Source organism: Fukomys damarensis, unplaced genomic scaffold, assembly GCF_012274545.1.
Source record: "Fukomys damarensis isolate Sample0158 unplaced genomic scaffold, DMR_v1.0_HiC HiC_scaffold_5, whole genome shotgun sequence".
In the NCBI taxonomy this organism is placed as follows: Eukaryota; Metazoa; Chordata; class Mammalia; order Rodentia; family Bathyergidae; genus Fukomys; species Fukomys damarensis.
In genome coordinates, this window is record NW_022900917.1 from 62,784,908 (window position 1) to 62,806,364 (window position 21,457).

At 33.7% G+C, this 21,457-nt stretch overlaps 1 protein-coding gene across 1 annotated transcript in view; it reads left to right on the forward strand.

The window, feature by feature from the left end:
- Wnk1 (WNK lysine deficient protein kinase 1) overlaps positions 1-21,457 on the forward strand; it is a 132,074-nt gene that overhangs the window by 53,807 nt on the left and 56,810 nt on the right. Inside the window, exons 4-5 of the mRNA XM_010630660.2 lie at positions 10,488-10,708; positions 12,706-12,863. Of these exons, the coding sequence (XP_010628962.1) occupies positions 10,488-10,708; positions 12,706-12,863 (379 nt within the window). The remainder of the gene's footprint in view (positions 1-10,487; positions 10,709-12,705; positions 12,864-21,457) is intronic.

The window sequence follows — 21,457 nt, forward strand, 5'->3', positions numbered from 1 at the left end:
GTCATCCCTTTCAGGGAAACAGACTATGCAGAAATTCCATTGCCTGTTTAAAGAGCTTTAGTAAGAGTTGGAATCTGCCTTCAGGGACTTATGTCTCACAGAGTATCTGTCTGTTTGTATTCAGAGGGGAGGCTATTGTAAATTACAAATTATAAATTGTTTTTGTGCTTTTTAAAGCTAATACTACTGAATTGATTAATCCCAGATCTTTTAGTCTTGTATTTAGTCACTTGCTTTCAGCTCTGACTCCTCCAGATTAATATGTGGAAAATTTAATAGAGCATAATTTTTCTCCTCCAAACTACCAGACTTCTCCAGCTCTTGTTTATTGTATCACCCTTTTCCTGGTCATCCAGGCTTCTTGTTATTTAATACCTGTCTTTTTCCACTGAGTTTTACTTCCTAGCATTATCTAAATGAATTAAGGAAAAGTGTATAGCATATTATTTTGTGGGATGCTATTGCATATGGAGTTGTTTTCATAATTTCTTTTTCAGATTGCTAATAGCTAGTATATATGAAAACAAGTGATTTTTCTATGTTGATCTTGTACTCGTACAGTATTGCCACATTCTGTTTATTAGAGTAGGCATATATGCATATGTTGCATTCTCTCCGATAATTTATTTGTAGGATTTTATCATCTGTAAATAGAAATACTTATTTTTCCCCCCAGCTTGTAGATCTTTCTTTTTCTTGCTTAATTGTTCTGGATAGAACTTTTAGTACAATCTTGTATAATATTTGTTATCCTCTTATTTCTGGTCTTAAGGTGGTTGTAAGGATGAGAACTTTCAGTCTTTGAACAATGAATATGATGTTAGATATGGTTTTTTCATTATTGTTCTCTGTTGTCTTGAGGAAATTCTCTTATTCCTAATTTGTTGAATATGTTTATCATAGAATTAAAATTTTTTTCAAATGCCCTTCATCTGTCAAGGTGGTTGTGTAGTATTTTCCCCTTTTGTTCTGTTAATGTGATATACATTGATGTTCTTATGTTGAATCAATCCCAGCATTTCGTGAATAAATCCCATTTGGTTATGGTGTGTAATTCTTACATTATGCATTTGGATTTGATTTGCTACTATTCTGTTGAGGATTTTTTTTTTTTTTTTTGGTACTGGGGATGGAACTCAGGTCCTTTTACTTGCGAGGCAGGCAGTGGAACCACTGAGCTAAATCCCCGGCCCGAGGATTTTTGCATCTATATTTATAAGGGTTATTGGTCTGTAGTTTTCTTGTGGTATCTTTGGTATCACTGGCTTCATAGAATGACTTAGGAAGTATTTCCACCTCTTCTACTTTTTGAAATAGTTTGAGGATTTGTATTAATTCCTCTTGAAGTACTTTGTAGGACTCACCAAAGAAGCCTCTCATACTGTACTTTTCATTGTTGGGAGATTTTTTTTTTTAAGTGATATTCTGTACATACTTGAGAAGTATATTCAGCTCTTGTTGGGCAGAGCCTTTTGTGTCTGTGTGTTACCTTTAGGTGGTTTATAATGCCTAAGTCTTCTGTTTCCTTACTCATCTTCTGTCTATATGCCATCTATAATTGAAAATGGAATATTGAAGTCTCCAGGTATTATTGTAGAACCTGTTACGACATTTTTCAGTTCTGTCAGTGTTTGTTTCATGTTTTAGGGGCTCTATTGTTTGTGTGTTTGCAATGTGATATTTATGTGGTGAATTGACCCTTTTTGGAGTAGTGTATCACTTTGATTCCCTTTTCACTTATTTTTAGATATTTTTGTAATGGTAACCTTGAGGATCACAATTAACGTAAGTTTCTCACAATCTAGTTAAAAAGTCAGCTATAACTGATAACTGAGTTTAGCTTCACTGGTATATAAAATTGCTCCTATACAGCTTTACCCTCCTTTTATGTTTTTGTGATACATTATATTTTTTCTACCTGTGTGCCCATTAACATATTTATAATTATTGTTTTATGTGTGTGTCTTCTTAAATCATGAAGTAAATAAATTTATAAACAAAATACATTAATACTGGTTTTAATATTTAGTTATGCAGTTATCTTTAGCAGAAATTTTATTTCTTACAGTTTCAAGTTATTGTTTAGGTCTTACTCTATTCTGAAGGGTTCTCTCTAGCATTTTTTGTAGAGCTGCTACACAACTATAAAATCCATGCAAATGTCTCAATTTCACATTCATTTATGAAGTACAATTTTTTCTGGTTATAGTATTCTTAGCTGGCAGGATTTGTGTTTTCCTTCAACACTTTATATATTGTTATCCTACTGTTGCTTGGCATCCACAGTTTCTGCTGAAAATTCCCTTATATTCTTGTTGAGGTTACTTTGGTTATGATAAGTACTTCCTTGCTGCTTTCAAAGTTTTCTCATAGTCTTTGTCTTTCAACAATTTGAATATAATGTGTCTTTTTTTTTGGTACCAGGGATTGAACTCAGGACCTCTCTCTTACCAGGCAGGTGCTGTGCCGCTGAGCTAAATCCCTGTCCCTATGATATGTCTTGTGGATGTTTATGCCTTTATCTTTCTTGGAGTCTGTTGAGCTTCTGCACTGCATAGATTCATGCTCTTTATCAGATTTGAAAGATTTGTGCCAACTCTTAACTGTTCTTTTCCTTTAGCTCCTCCTCTTCTGGGTCTTTGTATATGTGTTGTTCAGCTTGATGAATTGGATCCCACAGGTCTTTTAGGCTCTTGTTCATTTTTCTTTATTCTTTTTTTCTTCTGCTTCTCAGACCAGATATATTCAGTTGACCAATCTTAAAGTTTTGCCTACTTTTTAAAGATAGAATCTTGCTCTCACTTTGAGGTGCTGGGATCACAAATATGTGCCACCATACCCAGCTAAGTTTGCTGCTACTTCTGTGTGCTCAAATATTATTTCAGCTCCCAAACTTCGGTTTGTTTCCTTTGTAAATTTCTCTTTGCTGACCCCCCCCCCCGCATCCTGGGGATCGAACTCAGGACCTTGTGCTTGTGAGGCAGGCACATTGCTAACTGAGCTAAAGCCTTGGCCCTGATATTTTATTTTATTTTAGACCTTTAATACTTGGCAGCCATTATTCCCAACATTCAGTTTTCTAATGGGAATAGTACTATAATTACTGCCATTTAATTATGAATTGATTTAAATATTTCAGCACCAAAGTAACTGGGAGCTGGAGCTCTGGTTATATGAAGGGGGGATATTTCTCAAAGTGAGTAAAAATCAGCCATAATGAAGGACTGTATTTCAGAAAAAAATTTTTAAAAATATTTTATATATGCTAATAGTATATACTATGCCTGGTTGCCACTTTTTTTCTCTCTCTAGATGATTAAGGTGTTTTTAACTAAAATTCTTATTGTTTGCATGACTTCTTAGTCTCACCATATTTAGCTTCTCTGAATTTGAAAAATTCCACTTGTGGTTATACTAGGAATATGATCCCTTGTCTGTATTCTCTCCTTGCAAACAGTCCTATAACAGTCTTGCTTGTACACATGTCCTGTAGACTAGGTCCCTAAAATGAAATGTGAATCAAAGTATACATGTAATTTTCTTTTTAGTAGCAGTTACAAAGAGGGTATGGTGGTTTTTGTTTTTTCCCCCTTTGGACTATTTAGTGTAATCTTGAAGGTCTTTATCAAAATGATAAGATTTTCTATAAATGGAGAGGTGCTATAGGGAAGTAAAATAGAGAATATAAAGTTAATTCTGCAAGCTAACCTGTTTAGTTAAAAATGGGAAATTTATGGGGAGACATGGCAATAAGGTTCTCAACATTTCATTATAAAAATTTTCAATTATACAGCGATGTTGAAAGAATTATGATAAACAGCCACATATTTACCTCTATTTTCTGTCTTTATTAACTTTTTGCTGCATTTGCCTTTTCTCATTATATCCGTCTCTTCGTCTATTAACAATCTGTTATGTTTATTCCAAAATCATTAATAATGAGTGTGCTTCACCCATAAACTCTTCACTATGCCTTTCATTAACTGAAGTTCCAGTATTTAATTTTTTTCCCTTATAGTGAAAGCTACATACAGTAAAAAGTATAAATCATAATTGTATGGTCCACTGAGGCTTTTACTTTTTTTTGTTTGCACTACTAAGGATTGAACCCATGTCTCTTTATTGATGAGCTACTTTCCTAGTGTTTAGAAAATTTTTTTACTTTGAGGCAGTCTTGCTAAGTTGCTCAGGCTGGCCTCAAATTTTCTTTTTTTTTCTTTTTTTCCTCTCATTGAGTTTATTGGTACATTTTAGGTATACAGTACAGTTACATCCATCATTGGAATCTTGTACCTTTACATGACAGGTCTTGGTTCTCACTTTTTCCCCTTGTCCCTGCCCTCCCTTCAACCCCTCCTACCCTCCCCATTCACAAACACTTTATTTCCATTTCTTCATTTTCTCATATTTTTTTCTTTTCCCTTATTACCTTTCCCCTACTCTTACCACTTTCCCTATACCTTTAGCCCTTTTTTTCCTATTTCACATTGCCAATTATATCATTAGGATCTTATGTACTATTATAGTATGGCCTCAAACTTTCAGTCCTCCTGCATGTACTGACTTTTGACAAAGACATTCACTTGTGTAACCAAAACTCTTTAAGTTGCAGAACATTTCCATCATATTAAAAAATGCTTATTCCCCTTCCCAGGACTATACTCCCCTACTCTCCAAAGGTAACTTCTGATGTATTTTTTAAGGATAAAAAAATTTCAGTTGACATATACAAATTGTACATACTTAAAGGGTGCCAGTGATGTTTCAGTATGTATACATTGTATAAAGTTCATATCAGGGCAAGCATATCAACAATGTGTCACTTCTTTATGATTAAAACATTCAAAATCTTTTCTTCTAGCTGTTAAAATGTACATTTTCATTATCTATAGTTACCCTGTGTGCTAGAATACTAGAACTTGTTTCTCCTATTGAACTACAATGGGGTATACATTGACCAGCTTTTTCTCATCCCTCCCTGTAACCTCTAATAACCCTCTGAATTTCTATGAAATAAATGTTTTGGTATTATACATATGAGTGAGATTGTATAATATTTGTTTTTTTGTGTGTGTGCCTGGCTTATTTCACTTAACATAATCACCTCCAGTCCTATCTTGTTGAAAATGACAGAGAATTTTACTCTATCACTGAATAATATTCTGGTGTCTGTGTATGCATGCAGCATTTTCTTTACTCATCGTTTGATACCTTGTTTCTTTTTCTGTTTTGTTTTGAATAGTGTTTTAGTAAACATGGGAATGAGATATCGCTTCAACATACTGATTTTATTTCTTTTGTATGAAATCTGAATATTTAATATTTATAGCGACCTCTATGCTATTTTCCATAATGGATGAACTAATTTACATTCCTGCTGACAGTTTTTAAGGATTCCCTTTTCTTCACATCTTTGCCATCACTTGGATCTTTTGTCTTTTTTGTAACTGTCATTCTAGCTAGAGTGAAGTGATTTTGATTTACATTTGTCTGATGATTAATGACGGTATTTTTTTCATATATCTACCTGTTGGCTGTTTGTGTATTTTCTTTTGCCAATCTTTCAATTAGATTTCTTGTTTCTTTTTTGCTATTGTATTATTTGATTTATACAAATTAAGCCTTTGTCATATGTATAGTTTGCAAGTATTTTCTCCCATCCTTTAGGTTGTTTACTTTGCTGTGTAGAGCTTTTTAGTTTGTAATCCCATTTGTCTGTTTTGTATTTGTTGCCTATGTATTTGTGTTTTCCCCCCAAATCCTTTCCTATTCCTATGTCTTGAAGTGTTTCACTTAGATTTTTCTTCTAGTAGTTTCATAGTTTTAGGCCTTACATTTAAGTCTTTAATCACTTTGAATTGACTTTTGAAAATAGAAATAGGGATCTAGTTTCATTCTTCTGCATATATACGTCCATTTTCCCCACACCATTTATTGAAGAGACTATTCGCCAATGTATGTTCCTAGCCCCTTTTTCAAAGATCATTTGCCTATAGATGTATGGGTTTCTTCTTGGCTCCATGTTCTGTTCTGTTGATTGGTCTGAGTACCTTTTTCATACCAATATCATGCTATTTTGATTACTATAGCTGTATAGAATGTTTTTGAGTCAGGTAGTATAATGCCTCCTGATTTGTTCTTTTTCCTCAGGATTGCTTTGGCTATTCAGATTTTTTTTTTTTTTTTTTTTTTTTTTTTTGGTACCGGGGATCAAACTCAGGTCCTCGTGCTTGTGATGCAGGCAGTAGAACCACTGGCCCTCATATTTTAATTTTAGGATTTTTTTGCTAGTTCTTTGAAGAATATCATTGGTAATTTGATAGGGATTTCATTGAGTATAGTGTTTTAGTGCTATGGCCTTTTAGCAATATTTTTTTTTCTTTGTGTGTGTATGTGATGGGGGGTTAGAGACAAGGTCTCACTGTGTAGTTGAGACTGACCTGGAACTCACTATGTAGCCCAGGCTGGTCTCGAACTCACAGTGATCCTCCTGCCTCAGCCTCTGCGAGTGCTGGGATTACGGACGTGCGCCACCATGCCCAGCTTGGGCTTTTCTTTGATGGGAGATTTTTAAATTACTGATTCAGTCTCATTACTTGTTTTAGGTCCATTTAAGTTTTCTGTTTATCATGATTCAGTTTTTTGTAAGATGTGTATATCCAGGAATTTGACCATTTCTTCTAGGTATTAAGTTTGTTTATTTCTCGTTATTCATAATAGCCTCTAATAATCCTTTGCATTTTGGTGGTGTCAGTTGTAAAGTTTCCTTTTCCATCTCTGATTTCAAGTATTTTATCTTTATTAGTCTTGCTAAGAGTTTGTCAGTTTTGCCTTTTTGAAAGACTAATTCTTTGCTTCATTGATATTTCATTTTTTTAGTTTGGGTTTGGGCCAGGGATTTAGCTCATTGGCGCGCACCGCTCCTGTCTCACAAGTGCAAAATCCTTAGTTCAATTTCCAATACCCTTTACTAAAAGAGTGAGTTTGGTCTGTTTTTGGTTTTTCTAGTTTTTTTTGTGATGTACTCTTAGGTTTTTGAATTTGAGATCTTTCTGCATTTTTGTTGTAGGCATTGATTGCTATAAACATAACTTGATACCACTTCTGCAGTATCCTGTAGGTTTTGGTATGTTGTGTTTCTAGTCTCATTTCTTTTGAGAAATTTTTAAATTTCTTGTTAATATCATTGTTTCATTGGTTGTTCAGAGTACGTTGTTTAATTTCAGTGTATATATGTGTAGTTTCCAAAGTTTTTCATTTCTTTTTTTTTTTTTCCTACTTTTATTTCATTGTGGTCAGAAAAGATATTCTCTGGTTTTAATTTTTTTTTAATTTGCTCATAATTTTTAACTTTTTCTCCCTTGTGACCTACCATATGCTCTATCCTGAGGAATGATCCAAGTGCTATTTAGAAGAATATTGTACAGCTATTCAGTGAAATATTTTGTAGATGTCTGTTAGATCCATTTGTTCTAAGTTGCAGTTTAAACCTGTTCATGATGGGGCCATAATTCATTTGTCAAACTGTAGGTAGCTCTGATTTGAATTTGATTATTCTGTGCATGACTGTCTCTTTGAGTGACTTGTAACACTCTCAGGGAGTCTCTGATTACAATAATGCAAAAAAGACGTTAATTTAGCAGTCTAGATGTTGTCATGTTACATACAGTTCCTTAAGGGAATCATTAAAATAGTACAAAAAATTATAATGCAGCTGATTTGTGTTGTAGCAGTTGTAAATGCATATTATTTACACCAGCAGTGCTGCACTTATAAGATTTCAATGGTAGGGCCAGGGATTTAGCACAGTGGCACCGTGCCTGCCTCAAGCACAAGATCCTGAGTTTGATCCCCAGTACCGAAAAAGAAAAAAAAAAGCAACAGAGGTTCCCATGGTAAGATTTAGAGAATTAGTTATTGATAAACTATTCCTGAATATTAATAAATGTCTTTTAATTTAATGAAATAAATTTGATTGTTATAATTTTTTTTTCTGGTACAGGACTAACTCAGGACCTTGTGTTTGCCAGGCAGGCATGGTGCCACTAAGCTACATTCCAAGCTGATTATTACAATTTTAAATTGATATGAATAGTATTAATATTTATATTGGGGCAGTGTTTATTCAAATTTAAGCAACTAAGTGGATTTCATCTACTTAATAGACCTTTTTTTCCTGGTGTTTTGAGACAGGGTCTCACTATGTAGTTGAGACTGACCTGGAACTCACTATGTATATAGCCCAGACTGGTCTCAAACTCACAGTGATCCTCCTGCCTCAGCCTCTCAAGTGCTGGGATTGCTGATATGTGCCATTATGCCTGACTTCTTAATAGACCTATTAACTTTTTTTTCTCCTCATTGAGTTTATTGGTACATTTTAGGTATATATTACAGTTACATTCATTATTGGGATCTTGTCCCTTTACATGACAGGTCTTAGTTCTCGTTTTTTTCCCCTTGTCCCTGCCTTCCCTTCACCTGCCCCTTCCCATTTACAATTATTTCCATTTTTTTCATTTTCTCCTGTTTTTTTCTTTTCCCTTATTACCTTTATTAGAAAAAAAGACTGATATAAATAATAAGATCTGTTTGTGCCTCCAATGGTACAAACCTCCCAGTGGGACAGTCACACATGTACTACTAGTAATTCAAGCTGGCAGGATCGTGTTAACTCTGCTGTTTGTTGGTTTACTGACTGGTTTGTCATTGCTGAAAGAAGGGTGTTGAAGTTCTTTTTGAAGCCCTTTGTCATTATTTTATTGGAGTATATCTCTCCCTTTAGGTCTATTAATATTTACTTTAATATAGGCTTTCTGGTATTGGATGCATATATAGTTACAATTATTATTTTGGATTTATTTTAATCCATAAAACCCAGTTTTGCTAAATTTTTAATTATTCCACCCAAATGAAGTGAGATTTCATTTTAGTTGCATTGTTAGATCTAGTTCTTGTATTTGTTTAAATGATTACTCTAGAGATTGCATTTATATCCTTAAATCTTTACAATTAGCATTGATACTGTATAATTTCATGTGAAATATAAGATCTTTACAAAATTAGTCATTTTACTGTCCATAAAACTTACTCCTTATGCTGTAATTTTCATATACATTTATATATTCTGAGTTTCCCAAATATTAGATTTTCCCTTAGCCATATGTATTTTAAAGATACAAGGAGAAAATACCATTGTTTATATTTTTAGTACTCTTCATTTTTTTTTTTAACTCCTGCATATTTCCAGATGAAATGTACATTAGGATGTAATCCCTAAACTATATATCTGAATATCCCTACAGTGGGCAGGAATTTTTGTTCTGTTTTGTTGGCTTTAGCTGAGCTGTGATCTGTCTCGTGCATATTTTGCAGGTCACCTAGAGATTTGGGCAAAGCACATGCAGAAATTAGGACTTTCCTTCTCTGTCTGTTTTCTGAAATTTCCTTTCTCGAGCCCTGCTGTCCAGTAGAACTTTCTATAGTGATGGAAATGTTCTACAATGTGTACTGTTTCAAATGATACCATTTGCCACATGTGGCTTTTGAGCACTTGACATGTGGTTCTTGTACCTTAGAAACAGAAATTTTAAATTAATCTACATTTAAATATAGTCACTTTTGTCTAGTGGGTATTTTATTGGACAAACTATCATTTGCAAAAAGTTCTATTGGATAGCACTCTCCTCAACGTTATGGTCATCCCAACCTCTGCCCTTTTGTCTGGCCTGTGTTGTCAGACTGGGGTCCTTTTGTAATTGAAAAGGTATAGAAAGTAGGAAGCTCAAGCATTGCTTTCCCTTCATCTTTATGTGAACTCACCTTCAGTTTATGACTGGTTTTGATTGTTCTCCAACACTATCAGATCATTGTTTTGTGTATTTTAGACTATATAAATAACATCTGCCACTAAATAGGAGCTACTCCACCATTGACCAGATGCAGAATTCTGCCACTTTTTTGGTTTTTTTGAGACAGTCTTCGTACTCATTTTAGGCTGGCCTCGAACTTGTGGTGATCCTCCTGTCTTAGCCTCCCAAGTGCTGGGATTATAGGCATGTGCCAGCATGCCCAGCTCTTAGTCATTTTGATAGTGAACTAATTGAAGGAATTCATTTTTGTGTTTACTGATTAGAATTTTCTTACTGTTAACATAAAATTTTCATCTGTGAATTAAATACTGTTAATGCTGACACAGTCAACCTGATCTCCTTTTCTTTTAAGAAAAAACTACCCTAATTCTGTAACCATTTAAATTAAAGTACTTGGAAGATTTATTTTTCTTTGTTTTATAATAGAATTTTCTATTTTGAACAATTGTAGCCCCTTTTTAACTTCATTAAAAGTATTCCTAACTTTTAAGTTTACTGAATCTTAGTATTCTGAATTTGATATTTCCCTCTTTGGTATGCTAGTATTTAATGGAATTCTTCAAAGCAACAAACACATATCACTGATAACCTGTTTGGTGTACTTTGCTTTTCTAGGTACCTGAAAAGGTTTAAAGTGATGAAGATCAAAGTTCTAAGAAGCTGGTGCCGGCAGATCCTTAAAGGACTTCAGTTTCTTCACACCCGAACTCCACCTATTATTCACCGGGATCTTAAATGTGACAACATCTTTATTACTGGCCCCACAGGCTCAGTCAAGATTGGAGACCTTGGTCTGGCAACTCTGAAGCGAGCTTCTTTTGCCAAGAGCGTGATAGGTATGTTTCAAATGTACCTTGGAGCCTGAGTGGCCTTTTGATGTTACTTTTATTTAGAAACTTGACTCCTGACATCGAATACACCTTCTGAATTTATAACTTGAACCTAAAAGGTGATGAATTCTACTTATGGGGTGTGGAGTTTTCTGTATTTATTCTTCGAGAATCATGTTGAAGACTTGATGTTTTATAAAGTTAAAATAGGGAGAAGTAAGGTCAATATTTTTTACATTCATGTGACAATCTTATTGAGTCTGTTGATACTTAATAGTATGTATTATTTATATAGCAGATACTTATCTCATGAATTAAATGGAATCTGTATGTAGTTCTGTTTCTGTAATGTTTGGATATGTATTCAGATATGCTTGTTAAAATTCTACTTAAAAATATGAAAATAGGACAGTTCATTCTGAAAAGTTGGTTTTACTATTTTCTTATTCCCACTCTTCAGAAATTATGATATATCTGAAACCAGTTTCTCAACCTTAGTATTATGAACATTTGGGGCCGGGCAGTTCTTATAAGGGACTGTCTTAGGCATTGTGGAATTATTTAGTGTATCATCTCTGGCCTTTACCCACTAAATGCCAATAGCATATCATCTGTCCACCTACCCCTGATGATTACAACCAGAAATGCAATATGGAGAGCAGAATCACCCTGATAAGAATCAGAGATACAAAGAATGAGAATGTCCTTTCAGACTTAACTATATATTGAGTCACAGCTGGAAAAAATAAAATCTATTTTGATAAGCTTCCACTCTCAGAAGAGATTAAATGGGGAATCCTAAGTATTAATATGAAAAGCTTAGAATACTTTGCACCCTTACAAAATTGTAGTATCCTTGCAGTATTGTATAACTAGGATTTTGGAGTGCTGATTTTACACTTTTTAGTACAGCATTAATAAGAATGGGGAAAAGTTATCAAGCTGAATTCCATTTTGCCTTTTTTTTTTTTTTTTTTTGTATCAGGGATCAAACTCGGGACCTTGCACTTGCAAGGCAGGTGGTGGATCCACTGAGCTAAATCCCCAGCCCATTTTGCTTCCTTCACAGGAAACATTTCTTTCCTTGCCTTTGACATGTTCAAATTTCTGGCCCAAGAGAGTTACTTTCTTTGTTATTAAGTCATAGTATACAGGCTTGTTCTCTGAAATGCCCTATAATTTGAAGCATAAAAGACTTATTTTGAAGCATTGCATAACCTAGTCTTGTGGAATCACACATTCAGTGCTCATACTAATTTATATTTGAGTTCTATTTGTGTGTGTATGTATTTGTTTTTTGCCTATAGGATGTCCCTCACTATTATTTCCTATACCTGCAGTAGGTTTATTTATGTACTGCAGGTGGGATGGTAAGTATGTGAAGAAATAGCCTTTGGTAATTGCCCTTTATTAACAATGTAGTTATACTTTATTACCTTTAAAAGTATAGTAAACACAAGGTTTTTCACTGCAAGTCCTCCTTAAAAAGTGAAACTAATCAAATGGAGTGTTAATGCAAGAAACTAGCTGTAGATGTTGATTTTGCAGCTACCATACAGTAGGGGGCAGACTAGTATTTAATATTTTAACCCCATCATTTTATAGACAGGTGCCATTGTATTTGCTTTGTTCCCGGGTAGTTTCTTACCACTTCCATTTTTTTTCAGCATGAATTATATTAGTTTATCTCTTATTCAAGGCTCTGTTTGACATCCTTGTGACAGGAATCTATTTTAAATGTTATATAATCAGATACTTGACTCTGTCCGGTTTCTCATAAAGGCCTTGCAGTGGAAGATCTTTTGTGAAATGTTTGGTAGACAGACTAAGATGATTTTTTTTCTCTTTACCCCCCTTTTTTTTCTCTTTCTTTTTTCCCCTTCAGTTCTTCTTCCCTTGCCTTTTCTCTCTCGCAGGTCAACAATCCCTCTGCTTCTCTCCCCTGGTGAGTAACATCTACAGCTTCTGCTTGCATTGAGTCTGAATCATTCTTTTAATTTAAGGTACCCCTGAGTTCATGGCCCCTGAGATGTATGAAGAGAAATATGATGAATCCGTTGATGTTTATGCTTTTGGGATGTGCATGCTAGAGATGGCTACATCTGAATATCCATACTCAGAGTGCCAAAATGCTGCGCAGATCTACCGTCGAGTAACCAGTGTAAGTCTTCCCGTACCTGTTGATGAGCTTTGGTCATATCTAACAAGGAATATCAAGCTGGACAATATCCTATCATGTATAGGGGACAATATAGAAAGTATACTGAATAAGGTATTGGGGGAGGAGTATTGAGGTACATGCAAGGTTCATGAAATAATGTGAGTAAAGATGAGTAACTACCAGTTTATCCTGGGCCTGGCTTGCATTCACTTATACTTTTTAAAATAAGATGTGGGGTTTTTTGACTCAATTTTTTCTATCCTGCCTGAGTGCTGGGATTACAAGCATACATCCGGCCCTTTAGAATGTGTTTAAAGCCAAACCCCTATCATCTACTTTTTTTTTTAGCCTGTATAGTTGATAACAATCCTTTGAAAATAATCCTTTTAACTCAGGATCCTTTGTCAAAGTAATTTGTTCTAACACTTTTCTCTCAATGGCTTGATTTGGTATATTATTAAATGTCTACAATATTTGAGGTGTAAATTAATACCTTACTGTAGTTTTAATTACGTCTGGTAGACTGTGTTTCCTGACAAGAGATCATTTTCTAGAGCTGTCCAATTGAAACCTAAAATGTGGTTTTTATGATTCATCATTTTGTTTTACCACTGTGTGTTCATTATGCTTCCCTTATACTTCCAGTGCAGATCGTTTTGTACATGATTATGCCATGGCATACCATACCATATCATACCATACCTTACCATAAAAAACTAATAGAGATTTCTGGATCATCTTATACCCTGAATCTATTCAGATTATTTCCCGCATTGTTTCAGAAATATCTCCATCAAGATCCACCAAAGATATTTTGTTGTGTTTCTTAGTTTGTTGCTCCCACTTTCTTTATCTGCATGCCATTGAATCATTGAAGAAAGTATTTTGAAAGTATCACACTTTTAGAATTCATCTGTTTGCTTCCTATACTGTTTTTTTACTTATTTTTCTGTCTTCCGTATTTCTGTTTAAAAATTTTATCTTAGGGTATGTCAACAATGTGAAAATAATTTTTTCTTTTTAATTTACATACACAAATTATGTACGGTATAGTTTTCCGAGTCTATATGATATGCAGTATTACAAAAGAGGAAAGGTAGATGTGAGAATCCATTTGTCTTCTGTTAAACCATATATTAAAAACATGACAAAATTTTCGATTTAAAAATTTTAAGTATTATATAGTATTAACATAGGTTTGTTAAAATTTTTAATGAATTAATAAATATTTTAGATATTCTGTTTTGCGCTTCTAATATAGTAAATCTCAATAGATGTAACACATATAATTATGCCTGGTGGTTCTCAATAATTTTGAGTGCAAAGGAATCTCAAAAGTCTGAGAACCATTGTTCAGAAAGCTTAGACAAAATTTAGGGTAAACTGTCATAAGGACTATGTAGTGCTGTATATCTTACTTTACATTAGAAGTACTTTACCTAGTATCTCCTTAACCCAGTCTTAGTAAAGCAGTTTCATTGAATTTTGGCATATTAAAAGATGTGATTAAAAATTACTTAGATTTTGAAAGCTGATCAGAGTGGAAATTGCATTTTAAAAACCTGATGAAAAATATTTTGTTTTAGGTAAACTAAATTAGTTTTACACCTTCACAAAGGGTTGGAAAAATCTAGATGGGATCAAAGAAATGAATTTTACAAAGTTTTCATGTCATTCTATTAAGTGTTGTAATCATAATTTTAATTTTGCCCTAAGAACATCATTCTGCTAGTCTGCTTTGCCTGTCAGAATTCTATACCTTTATTCCCAGTTTAGATTTTTTAAATTTCCCCTTCTCCCATTAATTTACATTTTCCTCTTTTTTTCTTTTAGGTTCATTATTGAACCTAACAAGAATTCAATTATTCTTACTGACTAAAATTTCAATTAGATACCAAAGCAGACTCACATTTTATTAAAATAAGTAACCAAGTAATGGGAGAAAATACAAGCCAATACATTCAAGGATGAGGGAAAAAGTACCAAAAGTGGCTATGGAATAGAGCTGATTTATAGTTAAGTATGTTATGAGTGATGATACTAAACAATAAAACATGTTTTTATTACGTGACTTTAGGAAAATCACTTCTAAGCCTTAATTTCCTTAAATGAATATGGTAGTCATTATTGCCAGATTTACTAAGATAGTTGTGGAAAACAAATGCATTGAGGGCCAGGGATTTGCTCAGTGGTTCTGCTGCCTGCCTTGCAAGCCCAAGGTCCCAGCTTCAATCTCTGGTGCCAAAAAAAAAAAAAAAGCATTGAAATTATATAAGAAAATGCATTTGAGAAAAATAAGCTTGAGGCTCAGATACATTTCATCCAAAATCTTTCATTTTAAAATTTCACTTGTTTTATTCCCTAACTTTTCATTAAAATAGTAAATATGAGATTATTCTATGTACAAATAACTAACTAAACAGTAAAAATTGAAAGTGTAAATCTAATTGCATGATCAAGTTACAGCCTTTCTTAAATATTCTAAAAGTGTGCTTTGTCCAGTGAATTTTCTTTTGCAAGTGTATTAGGTGTTTTGTGCTTATTATTTATATTAAATCTTAGAGGATCTTTGAGGATATGATTTGCTTTCTGTATGGCATAATGTACTAGGTCAGAGTTTTGGTTAAGACCAATTTTCTTTTTCTTTTTTTGGGGGGGGTACTGGGGATCAAACCCAGGACCTTGTGCTTGTAAGGCAGACAGAGGCACCACTGAGCTAAATACCTGGCCTACAATTTTCTTTTTTATTGTATATGTATAACAAAATGTTTATTTATTAAACTGTTTCATTTGCCATCTAATTCGTCCATTTCAAATGTGCAGTTCAGTGTGGGCTTTTTGTTTGTTTTTTTAGGACAGGGTCTCCCTCTGTAGTTTAGGCTGGCTGTGACCTCACTATGTACTCCAGGCTGGCTTCAAACCCCCAGTGATCCTCCTGCCTCAGCCTCGCTAGTACTGGGATTGCAAGCATGTGCCACAATACCCAGCTAAGTTCTAATTCTTAAAACTAGGTCTTTGTTTCATTTTCACTTAACTTTTCAGTATGAGATAAAGATCCAACTTATGGCTATACAGTTGACCCAGCACCATTTGTTGAAAGGACAAGTTTTCCTTGCTGAGTGGTCTTGGATATCCTTGCTGAAAATCAGTTGCCCATAGATACATGGGTTTATTTCTGAAATCTCAATTTTCTTTCATAGATCTGTATGTCTTGATTATCAGATATGTGAATTACATAATTTATCGTGTAATGTTGTGATATATCAAGCTTAACCTCAACAAATCTATGCACGCTGACTGATTTTTACCTAATTTTGGGGGAAGGATTAGGAATAGGGATGTGGAGGGGCAAGGAAATTATATGCCTTTGAAATTTAAATTTGTTTGCCCGATATTTAAACACAGATATTAGATTAGTTTCCTAGTACTATCATAACAAAGTGCCATACATTGAGTGGCTTTGAACAACAGAAATTTATTGTCTTATGGTTCTGGAGGCCAGAAATCCAAAACAAAGGATTCAGTATGGTCATGTTCCATCTAAAACATGTAAGGGAGAATCCTTTCTTTCTTCTTCCTGGGCTCTAATAGTTTGCTACCAATCCTTGGCAAGCATTCCTTGGCTTGTAGCCATAGTGCTTCAATATCTGTCATCTCATGGAATTCTCCCCTCAGGTGATTCTGTCTCTTCTATTCTCCTAAGTTCATTAGTCATTGAGTGTAGTTCTCTCTCACCCCGCAATGTCCTGTCTTAACTAATTTAACCTTTGCAATGATCCTATTTCCATATAAAGTCACATTAAGATGCTAGGTTAGAACTATAACATATCTTTTCAGTAGAACACAGTTCAATTCTGTGACTCTTCGTGGGTTAATTCATCAAATATTCAAGTCTCTTCTGTGTTCCATACTTTTTTCTAGATCCTTCATATCAAATATTATTATTGAGGAATACATAGTTCTGGTGTCTAAAAAGCTTACTTAGGGGAAGAGGAACAGGTAAGAAGATAGTTACCATACACCATAAAAGCAGTTATTCTAGGGATAACTACTTAACAAAAGTACATTGGGTCATACCTTACTGAGTTTAGACAGGTTAGGGAAATGGCATTAAAGGAGCGTGGGAGCTAAGTGTTACATGTGTAAGGTCTGTAATTTTATTTGTCTACTGAGTTTGGAAGTAGGAAAAGGAAGAGTTAAAAGGTTAGGGAGGAAAGTTTAGACTTCATGAGAATACAATGGTGGAACTATTGTAATGCCTTAAACGTAGGTGTCATACAGTCATACTTAAAAATTTAGAAAGGTTATTATAGCAGTATAGTGGAGAATGAATTTAAGGAAACTAAAAGCAGAAACCCCAGTTAAAAGGCTGTCACAGTACTCTGGCGAAATGACTGAAAAAGAATTGTATGAGAGAGCCAAAGTGAACGGATTAGAGAAGAGTATTTTTTTTAATGTTCCCACATTAAAGTTCTTTACTTTTTAATATTTTTTTAGTGTTTAAAGTTTTTTTAAATATTTATGAATTAAATTCCTATTTTACATCTGTATACCTAAGATAAAAATATCAAACCTAATTTTGAGGTTAAATACATAACTTAAAACTTTAGAACTATAAAATTAACATTTTTAACACAGGTCTCACTATGTACGTGTGTGTATGTATATATATATATATATATATATATCGGTGTCTCACTATGTATATATGTATATATATATAGTTCAGGATGGCCTTGAACCTATCTTACTATGTACCCGAGGCTGGCCTCAAACTCATGAAGATTCTCTTGCTTTAGCAAGAATTATAAGCATTCATATATTTATTGGCCAACCCTATCTTGGATCCTGGTTTGTTGAATCTTTGTTTATATTCATGTTTGTAGCATGGCATAAAACATACCCTAGGTCAGTGATGGCAAACCTTTTATAGCTTTCAGTGATAACAGCCCACTGTGGTACACATACCATAGATTTGCCACTACTGCTCTAGGTACTTAGTGATATTTTGAAGAATATTCAATTAAAGGAATCCTAATTACAGTCAGAGTTAGATACCATGTAAGTTTGGGAGAATTGTGTTTACTCTGGAATGAAGAAATGAAAATTAAAGTGGCCAGGCATGGTGGTGCACGTCTATAATCCCAGCACTTGGGAGACTGAGGCAGGAGGATAGCCGTTGAGTTTGACACCAGCCTGGGCTACATAGTGAGTTCCAGGTCAATCTCAACTACGTAGTGAGACCCTGTCTCATAAAACCAAAATAAATAAATAAATAAAGTGACCTTTGGAATATTAAAAGTTACCCTACTAAAATGAAGTTGAATGGCAGTAAAAAACTTATGCAGAAGGAGAGAGGAGGGCAGGCAGACAGGCAGGCAAGCTAATGTACAAATAAAAGCAGTACATTGTATAGAATTGGAAAAACTGCTGTCTATAAAACAGGTAATAACTAATTGATATAAAGAGTCAGTTCTGACACTAGAAAGCATTTGAAAAAAGTTTACAAATTAAGACTTGAAAAAGCTATCTAAAAGCCCATTATAATAGGACTAGGTCTGTGTTTTGTTTTGATGATAAATTTTACTCTGTATTTAATTTTCACTTTGTTCTCTGGGCTTTTGTAGGGCAAAACAAATAATTTCACTTGATAGTCCTTTGCATATTTCAAGACCATTTTTCCAGTGTCATTGAATCCTTTCTTGTCAAACTGTCATCAGTTTTTAAAGAATTTCTCATAATTTCTTGAGGAAAGGAGCTTATGTAAATATTGAAAGAGGGAATTGCTCAGCAATTGTTTTTCTTGATCTTGAGGAAGTTAAATAAGAAAGAAGAAAAATTGTATTTGAACATAAAGAACTTTACAAGATTATGTTATTGGAAAGACTTGTTGGTAAAGGCTTGAGATTCTGTCCACTGAGATTTCTTAAGATGGAATTAATTTAGCTCAGTGGTTCCACTGCCTGCCTCACAAGCACAAGGTCCCAAGTTCGATCCCTGGAACCAAAAAAAAAAGATGGAATTAAGACAGGTACCAAACATGATTTACCTTGGTGACTCAACTATTTGATATCAGAAATACTTGACACTTTAATGAGGGCCCTAGAAGACTTTTGTTTACTTATGTTTTATCTACTTTACCATATAGAATTAAAACAGAATTTTAAAGTTAATTGGAAAATAACAAATCCAGTATATATTAGTATCTAACACTTTTATGAAAATTAACTTTGTCAAAGCTAATTTTAAAAATTTAATGAAAAGAGCAGCATTTTGACACTTTTGCAAATCTAATTCTGATCTAAAAGAAGATAGCTGTATTTTATTTGCTTCTGTGTTCAATCTATTAGAATACGTTCTTGGAGTACAGTAAGTATGATTTATGAATATTGGAGTTGCAAACTTCCACAGGTATCACTGTATGAGACACTTTGTTGGCTTATGAATGAATCTAGTTTACAGACAGTTCTGGAATGGAACAGCAGATTTGACATCTCAGAGCATTTATATTGAATGTAAAATTTTAGCCCAGACCTATTCAATCAAAACATGCAGTTTACAAAGTTTTAAGCATGATTCATATATGTAGTATTAAAGTTTGAGAATTATAAGTTGAGTAAATGATCCTTTGTGGTCCCTTTCAGTTTTTTTGTAAGTAAAAAGTAGACTATATATTGTCATACCAGAATTTAATAATTGTTCAGTTATCCATAGAACCTTTTGCTAGCATTTTAAGTAATTAGATTGACTATTAGCATTTATATAACTTGCATTTTTTTCTGTCTTATTCAGTTGTTACTTTTTAAAAATGCAGGATAATAAGTTCAGCCGTAGAGAAAATAAAAAACTTAAGGAGAAAGTCAGTTGGAACTGTGCTAGAATTTTTAATTTCTAAGGATACTACAGATGGCATTTGCTTGTGCTTTTTTTTCTAAGCTGTGGAAATTTAATTCTTTGTGGTCTACATTCCTTAAATTCTGTATTATCAGAAGAATACTTTTGTCTTCTTATCTAGAAAATACTTTTACCAACATCTAATCCCATATTCTGGCTTTTAGTGATGAATATAAAGGGCTATGCCTTTTATTACTTTTTAGAAGATATCTTATGTTTTGAGGTAAATATGATGTTTAAATGATTGTGTAATACAATAATTTATACATAATTACATAAATAATAGTGGTGACTTGGTTAAAATAAACCTTGAAATGTTGAACTTTCTCTTAAGTGCCCTGGACGTAAATTTACATAATTTAAGTTAGATGTAGTTAGTGTATTCTATTTAAGTATTGCAAGAATATTAAGGAAACATGTTTGATGTTTTCTTGTCCATTCAAAGAGATCATTGGCTCCCTAATGCAAATACACATACCAACTACTATCAATTTCCGGTCTTCAACTTAGGTCTATTGTATAGTCCCTGGCTATCAGTAAACTATTCTTTGTCCCCAACACAGAAGGACTTTCTATTAGTTTGATACTAATTTAAAAAGATGATACAAAGAAGAGTCTGTATTTAACCATTTAGTATTACCTTTTTAGGTCTGAAGATCACAGAACTCTAGTCACTTGAAGCATAAGCTCTAGTTCTCAGATTTTTTTTTCACATTTATTTCACAGCTATTAATCATGTATATCTTCTCTGTGCCAAGTTGAAAAAGATAACAAAACTTAATTAAAATATATGGTGAATGTTTAACTTTTTAAAAAATTTATAGCAATAAAAGACACACTGCATTAGTCCCTCTTGAAATACTCCCTCTCACCTCAAACACATTTATCTCATTGTTTCTGACACTTTCTGAAGCAGTTCTGGAAGTCCTCTTTGCTGTCTCTGGTTGTACTGTCATGGCTGCTTCAATATCCTGAATCAATTCAGAACATTTACCTTTTGTAGTCATTATGACTTTGAGGAAGAGCCAGACGTCAAATAGTACCAGATCTAGTGAATGAGGACACACAGTTATATTTTTACAAGCTGCCCTTTGTTGGATGGTACACAGTAGCAGCAGCAGTGTTCACCATATTTTTTATCACATCTCTTAAAGACATTCGTCAAAGAGGTTTAATAGCTGCATTCTTTAGTATACTGATAATAAACTGTTGTGTGTCATGTGCAGTTCATTCAGGTCTGTTTTTAGTGTTAACATTCTTAGAGAGGCTTTCACTGCCTACCCTGTCTAAATTAAGTGTATACATACTTCTATGAGCTTAAGATCTTTTTCCCAGCATTTTAGTACAACCTGACACATTACGGTATTTATTTAAATTCCCTATTTAAATATAAATTCTATGGGTTGGGAATTTTATTTTTCTTGTTCTTTGCAGTATTTCTAGTGGGACTAGTGCTGTACTCCTTAGGGACTGGCAAGTCATAGGCACTCAGCTAGTGTTTATGAAATGAATGTAGAATTATAGGGAATGAAACATAATTTTATGTTGTCTGTGGAAGAAGCAGCCTCTGAAGTTGGGTCTATTTGAGTTCAGATCCTAGCACTGTTGTTTTCTAGCTGCAAATCCCTGACCAAGTTACTTTTTCTTTGTCGTCTCATCTCTTCTCCTCTTCTCTTTTTTTTTTTTTTTTTTTTTATTTT